The following is a 15835-nucleotide window of genomic DNA, read 5'->3' as shown; positions in this document are numbered from 1 at the left end:
CCCCCCGCCTACCCGCCGCGCTCAGATGCGACTGTGGACGCAGGCGCGGCTGATGGGCATGTGGGCAGCGCACAACATGACGGGCCGTGCGGATGACTCTGGCCTCAGCATGGCTTTTGAGCTGGTGAGGCGGTGTGATTTGCACAGCGGATTGACGCGGCGGCCGCTGACGCTCCAGCACGCTGGGCGTCACGGCAGCAAAATGGGGTTCACGTGTCAACCCCAACCCCAGCCTCAACGTCAACGTCAACGCTGTTCAGCAGTCGAATTTCCACTCGAATGCGCACACGACACCGGCCGATCTTGTTTTTGTCTAAGTTCCATGGTATCGTGGTACCAGGGCCCATGAGTAATCAGCTCTCGCTCCTCCCATCTCATCAGAGCTGGCATGCACACGCCTTTACCCCAAAACAACTGCAAAGCCGGCGCCTTCAACACACACTCGCTGTTCAATTGCAGTTCACTCACGCCACGCGGTTCTTGGGCAAGAAGGTGGTCCTGCTGGGCCTCTACAACGGCCAGAAGCTGCAGCACGAACCACCCGGTGACATCAGCCTGTACAGCCGCACCCTGGGGGAGGGCGGCCCCGGCTCGACGTTCGTGCGCGTGCTGCTGCTGCGGGGCCGCCTGCAGGGGGCGGTGCTGATAGGGGAGACCGAGCTCGAGGAGGCCCTGGAGAACCTCATCCTAGACGGCCTGGACCTGGGCGGGGTTGGGCCGGCGCTGCTGGACCCGGGCATACAGCTCGACCACGTTTTTGACTGAGTCGATTTCGCTGGGAGGTTGTCGGCCTGATGGTGTGCAGGCTCCCGTTTGGTTGCGAAGGATTCAGGCGCTCGAGTTGGCTGGCTGGCTGGCTGGCTGCGTTCGAATTGCCACGGCCCCCCGCTTTGGCAGCACACGCCACGATGGTGTCGGGCAGGCCAGGAGGTGGTTCGCTGCCCTTGATTTTGTGAGAGTTGGCTGACGCCTGGACGATTCCTCTTGCTAGCCGAGCGATATTGATTGTCAACACAGCTCACTGTTGAAGCTTGGTCCGTCAACAGCCCTGCACGCGTGCATTAGCGATCATACATTTGCCACCCCACGTGGTGGTAAATCTACTAGGCAAGGATAAAAGATTGGGAAGTCAACATTCTAATGAAAGATTTGTGCTGACCACATCACACGCATCTGCGTTTGGCTTGAGTGGTCGCCCCTCCCGTCATGTTGCGTGGAGACTGCGGGACATGGGAAATCCAATGCTCAATGGCCGCCAGGCGCCATGAAGCTGGGAGACTTGGAAGCGTAAGGGCTGCATCGATGTGTGCCATGCTTCCAGTCAACGACATTGGCAGGCCCCATGCAGTGACCTTGCATGCCATCATCCGCAGCCTGACTTGACCGCCTGCTCAAGTGATGCCCAGGTGATGTCCAACCCAGTGCCGCCTGTTTCCGATTGCAGACTGTGCTTGGTCGCAAGATTCTTTGCAGCGCAACACATCCCGCATTCACCGCGACGTGCAGAACTTGCGATCTGGATACATGATCGATGCTCCTTTCGCTGCTCGCTTTTCGCATCTGATCTGCTGTCATAGTCCTCTTACGCTAGTGGCTGCTGCCAGCATTGTTTGAACCGTCCTAAGCTGTCGGTGGCGCGGGTGCTGTGTGTTGTGCGCAACCGCAGCGTTGAGAGCATCCACGGCTGCTGGTGCCTTGGGCGATCCCTGGGCCCCAGGGCTTGCGGTGAGAGAAACATGCATGCAGCTTTGCTGCGCCTGTATTGGAGTGCTCTGCGTTGCTAAGGAACCCCTTGATTATGATAATTGATCCTGCGGTACGGGGCAGCTGAGCAACCACCATTCCTGCATGCCCGCGCCCTCAACCAACCCCCCTAAAAACGCATCAGCAGCACCAGCGCCGCGATGCGGCCAGACGAGCCGCTGGCGGCGTCGTGCGCCGTGCTGGTGAACAATAAGGCGTTTGTCAACTCCAATGGCTGGCCGCTCGGCCTGCTGGTCAGCCCGCAGCCACCGCAGAGCCTGCCGACACCGCTGATCGCCACGCCGCCGCCCGTCTGGCTGGCCGTAGGTAGGCAGCCGTCGCCAGAAATAGTTGTGCCGCAACTGAAAACTGTGCAAAAACCTGCTGGTGTGGGATTTTGCGCCCCATGAAACCCCTTCATTATGCCGTCACATGACCCCCGCACCTGGCTGCGACCACGCTGAACAACCGGCGCAGTGATCGATGGCGCGATGGCGGACGACGCGCTCTCGGCCGCGGCGAGCGGCCTCTCTCAGGCGCTGCAGCAGCTGCCCCCACACACTCACGTGCTGGTCGCCGTGGCCGACCGCGTCGCATCGTTCTTCGACCTCGCCTCGCCCCGGCCCCAGGCGTGGGTGCTCGCCGGCGCGGGCGCGCCCGCGGCGCCCGGCGCGACGGCCCGCCTCCTCCGCGCGAGCGGCGTGCGGCCGGCGCCGCTGGCGGCGTGCGCGGCGATGCTGCAGGTCGCGCTGCGGTCGCTGCGGCGCCAGGACGACAGCGGCCGCGGCGTTGACGGCGGCGGCGGCGGCGGCGGCGCAGCCTGGCCCGCAGCGGACGCTGATGCCACAACACCACCTGCTGCTGGTGGTGCCGCCACTGCTACAAAATCGTCGTTGACTGCCCACCAGGAGGACGACGAGGGCGCCGCGGAGGCCGAGCACGCGCGGCTAGGGTCCGCGGCGGCGGCAATTGACCTATGCCTCCACCTGCTGGGCCGCGGGATGGCAGATTGGGACGCGCGCCACAAGGCGGAGCTCGCCGCCGCGCACGCGGCCGCCGCAGCCGCGCCCCCGCCGCGCGCGCAGCCGCAGCCGTTTCCGGCCAAGCCGATGCACGCAGCGCACGTGGTCTACCTTACGGCCGCCGGCCCGGGCCCGCACCCGCCCCCGGCGGCCGCCGCGCGGGAGCCGCGGCTCGCAGCGCGCCTGCAGGCCGCATTTGGCGAGCTGGCTGCCAAGGCGGCCGCCATGGACGCGCAGATCGACGCGATCGTGGGGGACGCGGCCGCGCCCGCGCTGCCCTTCCTGCCAGACTGCGTGGCGGCCTGCGGCGGCGTGCTGCTGCACCAGCCGGGGCTTGCCGCGCCGCTCGCGTCCAACGTGGTCGCGCTCTGCGGGCGGCGGCTGGGGTGGGACGCGTTCATCGACGTGCGGACGCCGGCGGGGCTAAAGGTGGCGCAGCTCGTCGGGCCCCTGCTGCACCAGGACGGGCAGCTGCCCGGCAGCATCTCGCCGGTCGACCCACAGCCAGCGGCCGCGCCGCCGGATCGGCAGCAGCTGGAACGGGACGGCGGCGGCGGCGCCGGCGGGGTGAGGGGCCAGGGAGACAGCGGCGCGTCCTCCCCTCCTCTGCCGCCACAGGGCCAGCAGCACCGGCCGCAGCAGCAGCAACGCGTCGCGCGCCCGGCGGTCGCGCCAACGCGGCTGTCAGCAGCGGCAGCGTCTGCGCCGGCGATTGACCGGGGGCGGTATTACGGCGCGACGCTGGAGCTGACCGCCGACCTTACGGCCGGCGTGAGTCAGGAGGTCCAGGTGCTGTGGGAGTGGACGACGGCCGACGGGCGGCGGGTGCGCCAGGTCAGCAGCACGCAGCTGCAGGTGGCTGAGCGGCTGCCTGACTTCCTTTCGGGGCTGGATCTGGAGGCGGGATCTCTGCTCTCCGCGCGGCGGCTGGTCGCTGCAGCGCTCAACGCCGCCGGCGGCGTCGGCGGCCGTGGCGGCGGCTCTTGGGGCCGTCCGCTCCGGCGCGGCGCGCTCGGCGACGCGCGGCTGGCGGCGGGGCTCGCGCTGCAGCTGGCGGCGCAGCGGATGGGGGTCCAGCGGAAAGGGCGCGGCGGGCTGTTTGGGTTTGGCGCTTCGAGCTCCTGGGAGCTGCCGGTGCCGCTGATGCCGCTGGCGGTGGCGATGTACCTCCTGCAGGCCGGGCCGCTGCTGTGCGCGGATGACGGGGACGGCACGGCCTCCGCCGCGGCTGCCGACGAGTGGCGGCTGCGCGCGCACCAATTCCTGTGTGCCGCGCCGGGCGTGGCGGCGTGCGTCGCGTCGCCATCTCTATACGTGCAGCTCGCAGCAGCGGGCGGCGGCGGCGGGAACGCGCCCAGCGGGGCTGACGCCAACGGCGGCGGGGCTGGCGGTGGCAAGAGCGGTGGCGGCGCTGCGCCCCCGGGCGGCTTCGAGGCGGTGCCGCCTGTGACCATGGCGGTGGGGCCGTCGTCCCTGGCTGTGCTTGACTGCGGCACTGAAATCCTCGTGCTGGCCACCGCAGCACTGCACGCGGCGACCGCCCGGGCGGACCGCACGGCAGAGACGCCCATGGACCAGCGGCAGCAGCCACAGCAGCAGGAGCAGCAGCAGCAGCAGCAGCAGCAGCAGCAGCAGCAGCAGCAGCAGCAGCAGCAGCAGCAACAGCAGGCGGAGCCGCCTCTGTCGCCGTTGCCAGACCTTCCCAACACCGCTGCGCCGGCAGTGCAGTTTGCGCACCAGCTCGCGCGCGGCCGCCTGCCCGTGCCGTCCATCCACGTGCTGCAAGACGAGCGGGACGTGGGCTGGTTCATGCGGCGCCTGCTACCGCTGCACCTGGACGTGCTGCCTGTGCAGATGGCGCTGCTGCCTGCGCTGCGCAGCCTCAGTCCTCATGAGCACGCCGGCCTGATGCAGTGGCATGCCGGCTTGGGTGGCGGCGAGGCGCCTGAGGGCGGGTCGTTCGGGCACTTCTGTGCAGGCTGCAGCGTCAGCCTGCCGGTTGAGGGCGGGCTTATGGAGGGCGTGCCGGTGGGTGAGTGACCCACGTGGCTGGGTAGTCATGGACGAGCACAGGCAAGCGAGGGCCTCAGCGGCGTTTGTGGGCTGTATTCCGTGCGCCCTATTCGGCCTGCTTTTTTGATTTGAAATTGTTTGTGTTAGGCCCTGCAGCAGAGTGTGCGGTGTGGCTTGTTGCCACAAGGGGTCGATTAAACATGCCGACCAGCTGGCAAAGGAATTTTTGCCCTGCTGCTAAGCATCCAGAGTGTGCTGAGGCGGCCAGAGTCGGGAGTGACCATCAGGGGCAGCAGGGTGATGGTGGGCGGCCACAACCACCGCGCCTTGACAACTCCCTGTGTTCCTTGCAACTTCAGAAAAATCACAAGGTAAAGCACTGTGTAGAAAAATCTTGTCACACGCAGCAGATTAGCAGCGCAAGGTGAAGCACACAATCATCCCTGTTCAGAGACGCGACGCGACGCCCTCATCCACCCCGTCGAGAAGGTGGGCGGGGGCAAGGGCGTGCGCCGATGGCCGGTTGGCCATGTCTTGAGAAGCCCTACAGCTCCGCCAGTTGCTTGGAAAACATATTACCTTTATCAAGGCCTCCGACCAGCATAAGACAACTAGGCAACACGCAACATGGACTCACACAGGTCACGAGGAGGGGAGGGCCGCAGGAGCCTGTGCGACTTAGGCCACGAGCTGGTAGAGGAGATAGTCAAAAACTTGAATGCCCGGTCCTTGGCGGCCCTCTCAGCTGCGTGCAAAGTGTTTCGCTCCTTTGAGCCCCACGGTGGCTCTGAGAAGCTGCGCCTCGTGGAGCGAGTAGCGAGACGAGCTGTTTTGAGTTATAATGCAGGGGACACTGAAGCAGCCAGCCGGCACAGGTGGGTGATCCCGCCTGCCCGTGCGGACTGCATGGATGCCCAGCAGCTCCTGTTAGCATATACAAAGCCAATATCATTGATCTTTGGTTCCTGGCCTCAGCACAGCGTGTGTAACGTGCTTGCATGTGTGCTTGCTGTTTGACTGCTGCACTCTGCTGCAGTGTGCCTGCGAGGATGCGGTGCATGAGGTTCATTAGGCTGTGGCCAAAAGGATGAAGGCTTGCCCCATATCTTGATACTATGCTTGCATGCGGCCAGACCAGGACCCCATGCCCTTCTGAAACCATCGTTGCCTTATCCTCCTCTTCGCGCCATCCGCAGGCGCATGGGCTGGCTGGAGCGCCTCCACGTAGAGGAGTGCGCCGCCGGCTTTGACAGGCGATGGGCGGTCAAGAAGGCTGGTGATGCTGCGGGCTTCCGCTTCATCACAGACCCGGCGACGGGGGCAGCGCAGATCCTGCTGCAGGGCATGGGGCCCAAGCTGCTCCTGTCGGATGCATCCACTGGCCAGCAGCCCCTGCTGCGTTGGCGGCTGGTCGTGCGAGGCAACACGGCAGTGGAGTTTGGGGTCGTCCCAGCGGACATGCAGGTGCGCAGCTGCAGGGTTCGAGAGCTGCAGCAAACCGCTGATTGGCTTGGGTTTGGCAGCCAGCTCTGTCGGGGGGACACTCCCACAACTTGATAGCGGGCCTGGTTGCAGCAGCATTATCATCATTGTGGAAGCATAAGTAGATCTTGGGGATGCCTGAAGCCCTGTCTCTCCCTGTGGCATGGTGCTGCAGTTGCGGACCTGGCTGACCCCGTCGTCCCCCTCCTTCCTTTGCGCAGTACGCCACCGTGGCAGAAGAGGAGCAGGTCAAGGTGCACAAGGCGCTGCACAAGTGCCGCCACCCCGACGGCTCCGAGTTCCGGGAGAGCGTCGGCTTCAGCAGCGCCATCACTGTTGGCAGCCTGCTGCCCTTCAAGGTGCCGCTGATGAAGGGCAGCGTGGTCGAGGTGCTGGCCACGCGCGGGCGCTTTGAGTTCCTGGTTCTCAACCCGCCAGACGCGCAAGAGCTCTTTTGGTCAGGCGCTGGCCACCACGCACGCACAGTGCCCAAGCCCTACAAAGGCCCCAGCCGCTTTGCCATGGAGCAGTCGTTTGACCCCAGCCAGGACGTGAGACTGGCGCTGACGTGCTGGGCGCAGGGCGTCTTCGACATGCTGCACCCGCAGCCCGCGCCAGACTCGGCGGGTGCAGCTGTCACCTGTGTCAAGCGGAATGCGTCAATGGTGGCGGCAGCGGCAGGCCTGTCTGGCGCCTCGCCGGCGGGCAGCGGGGACAGCAGTGGTGCCGGTGTGAGTGGCAGCGGTATCCGCGCAAGCGGCAGCGGCAGCGGGCCTGGCCCAAGCGGCAGTGGTGCAAGTGGCAGCAGCAGTGGTGCCACAGGCATGCAGCTCAATGCGGCCTCAACGTTGGCCCTGAGGCTGCGAGAGCGCTGCGAGCAGTTGCAGGGGTCGCGCCTCTCCCCGGGGCCCGCTGCGCCACTTGCCCAGCAGCAGCAACAGCAGCTGCGACAGCAACTGTTGCTGCAGCAGCACCAGCAGCAGCAACAGCAGCAGCAGCAGCAACAGCAACAGCAGCAGCAGCAGCAGCAGCAGCAGCATCTTTCAGGCGGCGTGGAGGTTGTGGACTTGTCAGACATGCCTGCGTCACCCTCAGACCACAGCACTGGTGCACTGTGAGGGGCCGCGCCGGCCTGCGATCATTTAGACGCTGATGAGCGTGGCAGCTGCGGGATCGTTGCAGGCGTGCAGGGCGCGCTCCCTGCCGTGGCTGTCGAGCACTCCCTGTGTGCTGCATGCACCCTGAGGTGTAGATTAGGTCGAGTGGCATCGATGCTTTGCTCATAGTACTGCCTACCGTGGCTCATTTTTGTTTGGCGATGCCTCAGGGCTTTGCGGCATGGAGACAGCATGCACCCGGCTAGAATGATACCATTGAGTAGTCTGCAGGGTGTCATGGCCTGAGCTGTGTAACATGCCCTTCGACTTTTCGTGGGACTTGCCCTGCAGCACCTGCATCGTGGGATTTGTCTTGCAACGAGCTGATTGTCTTTGACACCCTCCTAATCCTCTGCGGGTGCAATTGGCAGATGCCGGATTGTAAACGCCGCCGGCCGGGCGAACTGTCACCGCGCGCCGCAAGGTGACGCAAGCTTGCTCAACCTGCGACCCTCATGATGCACACACCTAGCTGATTTAGGGCTGGCGTGCGACCGGCACACCCTGCCTCGATGCTCATGTGTTAAATATTACATGTGATGCATGGGATTGTGTGATTTGCTCACTCAGATGTTACAAAAACGAGGGGACAGGCACGTATGCACGAGGGGGAAATCTGTCAAAACCACTTCTTGAGAAAGTGAGGACTGCTTGTCGGATTGCTGCTGCTGCTGCTTCTGCTGCTGCTGCTGCTGCTGCTGCCGACGCTGGTGCTGCTGCTGCTGCTGCTGCTGAACTGCCTGCTGCCACCTGTGCTGCTTATGAAACTGCTGCCGCCGCCACTGCTGCTGCCGAGCTGTCCTTTGCCAGGCAGCCCTGCTGCGCCTGCCGCATGCTGCACTCGAATCGGTGGTTTTAAGCTGGCAGCGTCCGCCTCGTTTACTTTCCTGGTGAAGAACATCTGATCCGTCTCTATTCGCACAAGGTGTGCCACCTGCATTAATGGACGGAGCGGGGTGGGGAACAGTAGGGCAGCAGTTTCTTCGGGCACTGCGTTCAACGACGAGAGCTTGCGCACAATGTCGCAAATTGCAGAGGTGGTGCGCTGCTGAACAAGCTTACCACAGCCGAGACGGGACGTAGTCAGAGCGCTTGAGCACTGCCGTTTTCACAACCAACAGCAATCGTTTGAGGCGGCGCTGCTGCTGTTCCTTGCTTCCTGCAGCCGTTGCAGCTGCTGGAACTTCCTGTGGGCTGCGTTGCATTGCGCGCAAATGCAGGCTCACCTTTTGCAGCTGTCCCCGTGTGACAGCAGTATTGACGCGCTCCACGCAGTCGTGCCGCCGCTTGAGGCCCAGGCTTGTCAGTATGCGCTTGTGAAACCACGGCGCGCCAATCGGGCTGCGGCGGAGCGTCACGAAAAACGTCCGCACGGCCTCCTGTGCGGCTGACATGTTCGTCACAAGGCTGCGGCCCTGGCTAGAGGTATTCTTCCCAAGTGCCGACCTGAGAAGCAACCTGCTGCTTGGAGGTGAGGCCCACACCAGATCACGAACAGAGAGCGCTGAGCTTGTGGAAGCAAAGGAGACGGGAAAGTCTTTCGGTTTTGCAGATGCGCTATCAAGCCAGGTGATTTTCCGACTACAAGTGATCTGCTCCTTGTCCATTGCGTCCCCTACTTACCGGTACCACACAGCTCCGGCTCAACTGAACAGTCTAATTCCCAACGACTTAAACATTGGTCGGAGTAGCTATCTACAAAACAGTGGAGGCCCACGACGCTTGCTTCTCCGTCCATCGTGGCTTCCATCCTGAAGCGGGCGCATCCATCACCTTAAGGCTTTCACATTACCTGAGACACGAGCCGACGCCCTGAACCCGTCCTCACTCAGTGTCGTGCTCCGCCTGCGCCTGAGAAACACCTGGCGTCGACGCATGCCCCACGCGCGGCCTTGACGGGCAGGGCCGCCCTGAGCCATGCCGACCGGCCCCAAGACTGCGCTGCTCAAGGGGTTCTTTAAGGAGGTCCTGCGCACGTTGAAGGACGACTCGGCCTACCTGGCGCAGGCCGACCAGCTGCAGTCCGCCAGCGCCGCCCGTGGTGCTGCCGCCGCTGCCGCATGGAGCGTGCAGCCGGACGCGCACCGTGCGTTTGCGCGGCTGCAGCAGCTGGTGGTCTCCGGCGACCCACGTGCGGTGTGGGCGGCAGGGAAGGAGCGCGCCAAGGAGCGGCTGCGCGAGGCATGCGCCGCCATGGGGCGCCGCTTGGAGGAGGCGGGAGCACCAGCAGGGCAGCAGGAGCAGCAGCGGATGGAGGCGCGGTCAGCACACGGGGTCGATGGTGGCGCAGTGGTGGCAGCTGCTGAGGTGGACGAGCAGCAGCTGAAGCATCTCTACGGCACAGACGGCTGGGCCAGGGTGCGTCTCACGGGCGGCGGCTGGGGCCTTTGGGCGTGCGCAGCCGCTGGCGGGTGGTTTTGCTGTTTTGCTGCGGGGCCATGCGCAGGGCCGCACAGTGGCACAGGTTGCAGTGTTGTTGCTTCCGGGGGGACAGTCACCTGCAATGCACGCCAGCGCGTGTTGCACGCAAGCGCATGTGCCCCCTGGCGCCTGCTCTCGCTCCCGCCGATTCACGACAGGCGGGCATCATGTACGCCCTGGCCCACTTTGGTCGCGCATGGATGACACAGCTCAACACTACCACTGTGCAGGTGCGGCGCCATCTGCTGGTTGCTACGCCATGTTGGATACATGGATGCGCCGCGGCATGGGGCCGGGCAAAGGGGCCCCTATGTGACAACATGGCGCTGCACTGGCGGTCCGCACGCATTCTGGGTGGTCCAACCCCGCGCTGCTGTTTCGTGGTGCACACGGCTTACACCACCCCCTGACGCGGGCCCTCCTGCGCCATCCTGCCCCGCAGGGTGCGGAACACTTGGCTGCGGCGCTGGCCCGCGAGCCCGGGCGGCCCCTCATCACCGTGAGCAACCACGTGGCGTCCATTGACGACCCCCTGGTGGTGGCGGCCCTCCTGCCGCCAGAGGTGTTTGCGAGCCCGGAGAAGCTCAGGTGGGGCACGCAGCTGCAGGGGGCGGGGGCAGGGGCGGGGCGCAGCAAGGCGTGGCGGGAACACCGCGTGCGGGCGTTACGTCTGGTGTGGTGTGCTGCGTAGACAGCGCATGCTGTCTTCATTTGAGCAACATTGCAAGTTGCGAGGCCTCACACATAGACGTTTGGCCCGTGCTGGCGACCCCAACCCCGCGCCATCACGCCGCCCCCTCCCCAGGTGGACGCTGTGCGCCAGTGACCGCTGCTTCCACCGCGAAGCGCTGGTGCCCTTCTTCCGCGCGGCGAAGGTGCTGCCTGTGGAGCGGGGCGCGGGCATGTTCCAGCCGGGCCTCGCGGCAGCGGAGGCGCGCCTGCGCGCGGGCGACTGGGTGCACATCTTCCCTGAGGGCACGCGCAGCCGCGACGGCGCGAAGATCGGTCCCGCCCGCAAGGGCGTCGGCCGCCTCGTCGCCGCCTGCAGCACGGGCGGCGACGGCGCCGCCGCGCCGCCGCGCGCGCCGCTGGTCGTGCCGTTTGTGCACTCTGGCATGCAGGAGCTCATGCCGCGCGGCGCGCTGCTGCCGCGTGCGGGCAAGGAGGTCAGGGTGCTGGTGGGGGAGCCCATAGAGGTGCAGGACCTGCTGACGTCAGCGTCCCGCGAGGCCTGGCCCGACGACGAGCTGTACAAGCGCATCGCGGCGCGCGTCGGGCTCGCGCTGCAGTCGCTGCGCGCGCGGCTCGACGGCGCGCCGCTGGGGGACGGCGCGCTGGCTGACCTCGCGCGAGAGCAGGCGGGCGCGTCGGGGCTGGACCTGTACGACCCTCGCGACGCGCACGCCAACAGGGCGGGACTCAGGGGCTGGCGCGCGGGCGGCGCGGCGCGGTGGGTGACGAGCGTGGGCGAGCGGCTCGAGTTCAAGGCGCTGCACCGCGACTTCGCAGTGCGCGGCGTGGCAGCGGCGGCGCTCGAGCGCGTGGCGGGCGCGCCGGTGGCGCTGCCGTGGGCGGGGGATGGGGGGCCAGTCGCAGGTCGGTGGGCAGGCGGCGGCAGCGGCGGCGGCTACGTTGCAAGCAGCGGTGGCGGCTGTGGCAGCGGCGGCGGGGGCGGCAGCAGCATGTGGTCGTCGTGGGCGTCGGCAAACGCGCTGCACGCCTACCCAGCTTGAAGCGCCCTTTGCACATGTCCGTTGCCAATCTGTGTTTTGGTATCGACCCTGGGCGTACCTTTGACTATTAAGGTCCGCTGCGCCTCGGGGCCCACATGCCGCGCCCCCGCGCCATGAGATTCCGGAGGCGCAGCGCGCGGCGCACGCGGCCTCGTGCGTACGTGCGGATGTCGCGTTTGTCTGCCTTGATGCCCTTGGCGGCAGGCCAGGTGGTGATCAGGATTGTTCAGGATTGTTCGTGGCCTCGTCCCCCCATGTTTGTACCCGCCAGCATGCATCCTACACTTCCCAAAAGTCCAGTCGAGTCCCTGCTTTGTCAGATGCGCAGCATCCACCTCTGCTGCGCCCCGTCCACCACCCAGGCTCAACTTGCCGGTTCTTCGCTGGGGCTACGCTCCCCTGTCCATCGGGCACGCTCCCTTGTCTGTAGTGCGCTTCGAGGGCGTTGTTGTGGCCGGCGTCTTCAGTGCACATGTGATGTGTTTCATTGTCATCCTAGCCGACCCGCGTGACGCGGCCGCACAACGCCGAGCAGGCTTGCCAAGACACAGGTGGGGTGCCCTTTCACAAGCTTACACCATCCAGGGCTCGTGCCCGGGTGCCTGGCGTGCTGTTTTTGTGCTTGCGGCGGCAGGGTTTGCCACCCATGTGAGGATTTTACGCCATGCTTTGCCCTACAGGCCGGGCGGCTGGTCAGAGGTCTGTTTGACCGATGTGATGCAGTTGGGTTGCAGTTCATCCTTTCGCTGCTAGTGCTTGCAGTGTAATCTCCGAGTTGACAACAGCTAGCTTGTGGGACACAGATCTCGCATGGCAACGAGCTAGACGTCCGCAAGATCTCCTTTCGCCACGCGTGACCAGCACGCAGACAGCCTGCAGTGACCTTTCAAACAATGAAACTGCTTACATAGATTGTATTTCGTTGCTCGGCAACCGCTCAAGCATCCGAAAACTACAGACAAAACTTCGAGGCCAAGTCTCCAGCATAAGACGCCATCATGATGCTCTATTCAGGCACAAATCGGCTTTACAACGCACCTGTTACACGCGGGAGAGGCAGCACTGGCTGCAGCGTCGGCGCGAGGCCTTTCAGCGGTGCAGCGGCTGCGCGGCGCAGCAGGACCTGCACCGTGCGCGCCGCTGAGGCGTCCAACCCCAAGTGAGTCTCACAACCTCAAGACCTCAACAAAAATGCCAACCCAAAAGCAGCGCATGACGACAGCTGGCGGTGCCTCATGTGCAGGCGTCCCCCGGGCCCACCTGGACCGTCATGCCGCCATAGCCTTGTTTCCCCCTACTCTGCCCCCAAAACTCACCCCCCCCATCCCAGCCCCGAGCCCTCACCCACCCTGCACCCCACCACTCTCCCCCCACAGTGACTTTGGGGAGTCTGTGAAGCGGATAGCCAAGAAGATCCAGGGCGGCCTGCCCGTCATCGGCCTGCTGTCGCGCCTGGCCTCACCCCAGGGCGGGTTTGATGAGCTCGTGAGCGCCGCAAAAATGGGGGGGGTTGTGCACCCCCCCCCCCCCCCCGGACCGGTGGGGCGGGCCGCGAGGCGCGTTTGAGTGCAGCAGCTGACGGCAGCAAGACTGGTGCTAGCCCGGGCATGCGTTCCGGCAGGACCCAGCCCCTCAACCCCACCGCATGCACACCGCCGCACTCTCCTGCCAGGCATACCCGGAGTTCTGCCGCTCAGTCTACGACAGGGCCAGCCCGGCATATTTTGAGGCCGTGCAGGCTCTTGAGAAGGCGCACGGCAAGGTGGGCCCGTGGTGTCGGTTGGTGGGGACGGCTTTGTGCGCGTGGTGCTGTCTGCGCGCGAGGTTCGCATCGCTTGGGTGCTTGACGCTTGCGTGAGTGGCTCAAGCGCAGCCGGGCAAGCAAGCTTCGGGTCGGTGAAAGGGTGGCAGGGACTGCAGGCAATCGAGTCCGCTGTGCAGGGCGTCACGCGCACGTACTGCTGGGGTTGGCCCCTCGGCGGCAGCCATGGCCTGACGCGGCCTAGCGGCGGGCGTTCTGGGCGACGCGGGCCGTAGTAGCCGCGCCGCCCTGCAGTCAAGCTCCAGCAGCTCTGCCCTGCAAGCGCCCTGCACCAGCCCCACCCACCGCCGCGCGCCGCCCTCCCCGCCCCGCCCTTTTCTCCAGCCTGCCGTGCACCGCCAGCTGCTGCTGGTGCTGTGGATGGCCCAGCTCGGCAGCGGCGCCATCCCGGCAAAGGACGTCATCAGCGGGGCGCGGAGAGTGCGCGTAAGGTGGGCGCATGCGTGCGGCGGTTTCTCGCGCCGCGGGGCGCGTCATGCAGGCGCGTGGCCGCCGACGCACCCCCCTCCCCTCCCCTGTCTTTGGGTTCGGCCTGTGTAGTCTGGGCGTGGCGCCGCTACCGCCTCGTGCTCGGCAGCGTGCCATTGCCATGCACCCACTTCTCCCCTATGGCCTTCCCCCACACCCAACCCTGCTCTTGTATCCGCCGGCGACGTAACTGCCCAATGACAACCCGCCCGCTCCCCGCAGCCACGACGTGGAGTTTGAGGTGGACCGCTTTGAGGGCGCGCGCGAGGCCGCCCTCAAGAAGTACACCATGATGGAGCGGCCCCAGGGCCGCCTGGCGGAGCAGGTCGAGGTGGCGGTGGACGCCCTCGCAGCGCTCACGCTCGGTGCGCAGGGCCGCGCTCGGGCGCGGATACTCGTTTGGTTGCGTGTGCGTCGCAGCGGTGGAGGGGCAACGAGGAGTGCTTTGTTTGCGTTTCGTGCCGGCTCCCTGCGCGCGTTTGCTTCAGCCCGGGGAAGCCAGGTGCCCACTACAACTTGTTAGGCACCCCTTGCCCCCCTTTGCTTGATGTGCCTCAACCGCCCCAGCTTGTCACCTGCACCTCATCCTCCCGCCAATCCCCCTATCCCCATTACCAGGCCTGCCCGAAGGAAAGCCGATCCCCGAGGTTGACGCGGCCCGCATCGCCACCCTGGTGGCGTTCGTGTTCCCGGAGGCGGGCGACGAGCGCGTGCGGCAAGCGGTGCAGGAGCGGCCGCAGCGCAGCTACAGCTGAGCCGCCCGTCTTGCGCCTGGCCAGCGCCCCCCCCCCCTGGCGCGAGCGTGCGGCGGCCTTGTGCCGGAGAGCGGCTGGGCGTTTCGATTGGCACCTGCCATCCCGCACAGTTGTGCGCCGCCCCTTGGTTTTGACGTCACCCATCATCATTCTACCCCGTCATGTCATTAGTCAATAAGAACTCAGCAAGCTGGGGTTGTGTAACATTGAGAGCTGAGATAAAGTGACTGGTGGGTGCGGGTCCAGAGCCGGGCAACAGGGTGACTTTGCAGGCAAGCAGGCGGGACAGGGGCACCCTTGCACCCGCCCCGCCACGGCACCGGAACAGTGCTGAACATAGAACACCAAGAAAGACTGGCACCAATGGCCGGGAATGAAAGGACCGCCGGCAAACGGCAAAACACCAAACGCTGCTCTGGGAACAGCAAGTCAGAAGCGAGAATACGGCCCGTGGCACATTCGGCTGCACGCGAAAACGCCGCCGCTGCCGCCGCCAAAACTGGCAGCCCTTTACTTGCGGGTGGTGACGGCGCCTGCGGCGGCCGCCGGCGGTGGCGGCATGGGCAGGGGCAGCGCGGGCTTGAGGATGGCGCTGGGGTTGCGGTAGGTGTCGAGGTGGTGCAGGATGAGCAGCCGCGGGCCCGGGGGTATCCGCGCCTCCGCCAGAGACCTGCGGGGCAGATAGGGCGAGGAGGGCAAGGGGTGGGGGACAAGAACCGGCACCGCGCAGCAAGGGGTGGGGGACAAGAACCAGCGCCGCGCAGCGCACGGGTACGTGTGTATGTGTGTGTGTGTGTGTGTGTGTGTGTGTGTATGTGTGTGTGCGGAAACAAATGCCAGGTTGTTGTATGATCAGCAGCGGGGCACTGGCGTGTGTTTTTGCCCCCCTTCCACGCGCACGTATGGAGCCGATAACCAGCCAGGGTCAGACACGTCACACTCCGCTCCTTTTGAGATGCCCCCGTGGGCCAGTCTCCCCGTCGCCGTCCTGTCTGTCACAATCACATAGAAGACCCCTCTTCGCGGGAGCACCCCAACAGCGGCACTGTGGTGGCGTGCGCTCACTCTGCGTTCCAGAGCATGATGGTGTTGTCCGTGAGCAGGCCCTTCTTGAGGTTGTTCTCGTACTTGTGGAGGCCCAGCACGCGCAGCATGTACTTGCCCTGCGCGTACTCGGTCTCCTCGTGGTCCGGCTTGAACATGCTGGACAGCTGGGGGC

The 15835-nt window shown here is 65.5% G+C and overlaps 6 protein-coding genes across 6 annotated transcripts; 5 read left to right on the top strand and 1 right to left on the bottom strand.

The window, feature by feature from the left end:
• Positions 1 to 25: 25 nt before the first annotated feature.
• On the top strand, positions 26 to 765 carry MNEG_7041 (hypothetical protein; the record flags this gene model as incomplete). The annotated part of the gene is made up of 2 exons (XM_014044491.1): positions 26 to 124; positions 460 to 765. The coding sequence occupies 2 exons, from the start codon at positions 26 to 28 to the stop codon at positions 763 to 765; spliced, it is 405 nt and encodes a 134-aa protein (XP_013899945.1).
• A 1469-nt stretch (positions 766 to 2234) lies between these two features.
• On the top strand, positions 2235 to 4805 carry MNEG_7040 (hypothetical protein; the record flags this gene model as incomplete). The annotated part of the gene is made up of 1 exon (XM_014044490.1): positions 2235 to 4805. The coding sequence occupies one exon, from the start codon at positions 2235 to 2237 to the stop codon at positions 4803 to 4805; it is 2571 nt and encodes an 856-aa protein (XP_013899944.1).
• Positions 4806 to 5978: 1173 nt separating this feature from the next.
• On the top strand, positions 5979 to 7378 carry MNEG_7039 (hypothetical protein; the record flags this gene model as incomplete). The annotated part of the gene is made up of 2 exons (XM_014044489.1): positions 5979 to 6242; positions 6482 to 7378. The coding sequence occupies 2 exons, from the start codon at positions 5979 to 5981 to the stop codon at positions 7376 to 7378; spliced, it is 1161 nt and encodes a 386-aa protein (XP_013899943.1).
• Positions 7379 to 9334: 1956 nt separating this feature from the next.
• Positions 9335 to 11571, top strand: MNEG_7038 (putative lysophosphatidylcholineacyltransferase; the record flags this gene model as incomplete). The annotated part of the gene is made up of 4 exons (XM_014044488.1): positions 9335 to 9775; positions 9997 to 10068; positions 10281 to 10426; positions 10644 to 11571. The coding sequence occupies 4 exons, from the start codon at positions 9335 to 9337 to the stop codon at positions 11569 to 11571; spliced, it is 1587 nt and encodes a 528-aa protein (XP_013899942.1).
• Positions 11572 to 12569: 998 nt separating this feature from the next.
• Positions 12570 to 14616, top strand: MNEG_7037 (hypothetical protein; the record flags this gene model as incomplete). Its single annotated transcript, XM_014044487.1, has 6 exons — positions 12570 to 12730; positions 12948 to 13056; positions 13244 to 13333; positions 13718 to 13824; positions 14084 to 14226; positions 14480 to 14616. The coding sequence occupies 6 exons, from the start codon at positions 12570 to 12572 to the stop codon at positions 14614 to 14616; spliced, it is 747 nt and encodes a 248-aa protein (XP_013899941.1).
• A 510-nt stretch (positions 14617 to 15126) lies between these two features.
• MNEG_7036 (hypothetical protein) lies at positions 15127 to 15818 on the bottom strand (the record flags this gene model as incomplete). The annotated part of the gene is made up of 2 exons (XM_014044486.1): positions 15127 to 15286; positions 15682 to 15818. 2 exons carry the CDS (start codon positions 15816 to 15818, stop codon positions 15127 to 15129), a joined length of 297 nt encoding a protein of 98 aa, XP_013899940.1.
• Positions 15819 to 15835: the final 17 nt, after the last annotated feature.

The sequence above is a fragment of the Monoraphidium neglectum genome (assembly GCF_000611645.1).
Source record: "Monoraphidium neglectum strain SAG 48.87 unplaced genomic scaffold scaffold01210, whole genome shotgun sequence".
Taxonomy (NCBI): Eukaryota; Viridiplantae; Chlorophyta; class Chlorophyceae; order Sphaeropleales; family Selenastraceae; genus Monoraphidium; species Monoraphidium neglectum.
The sequence above is the reverse complement of the archived record's forward strand: the minus strand, read 5'-3'. Positions and strand labels throughout refer to the sequence as shown.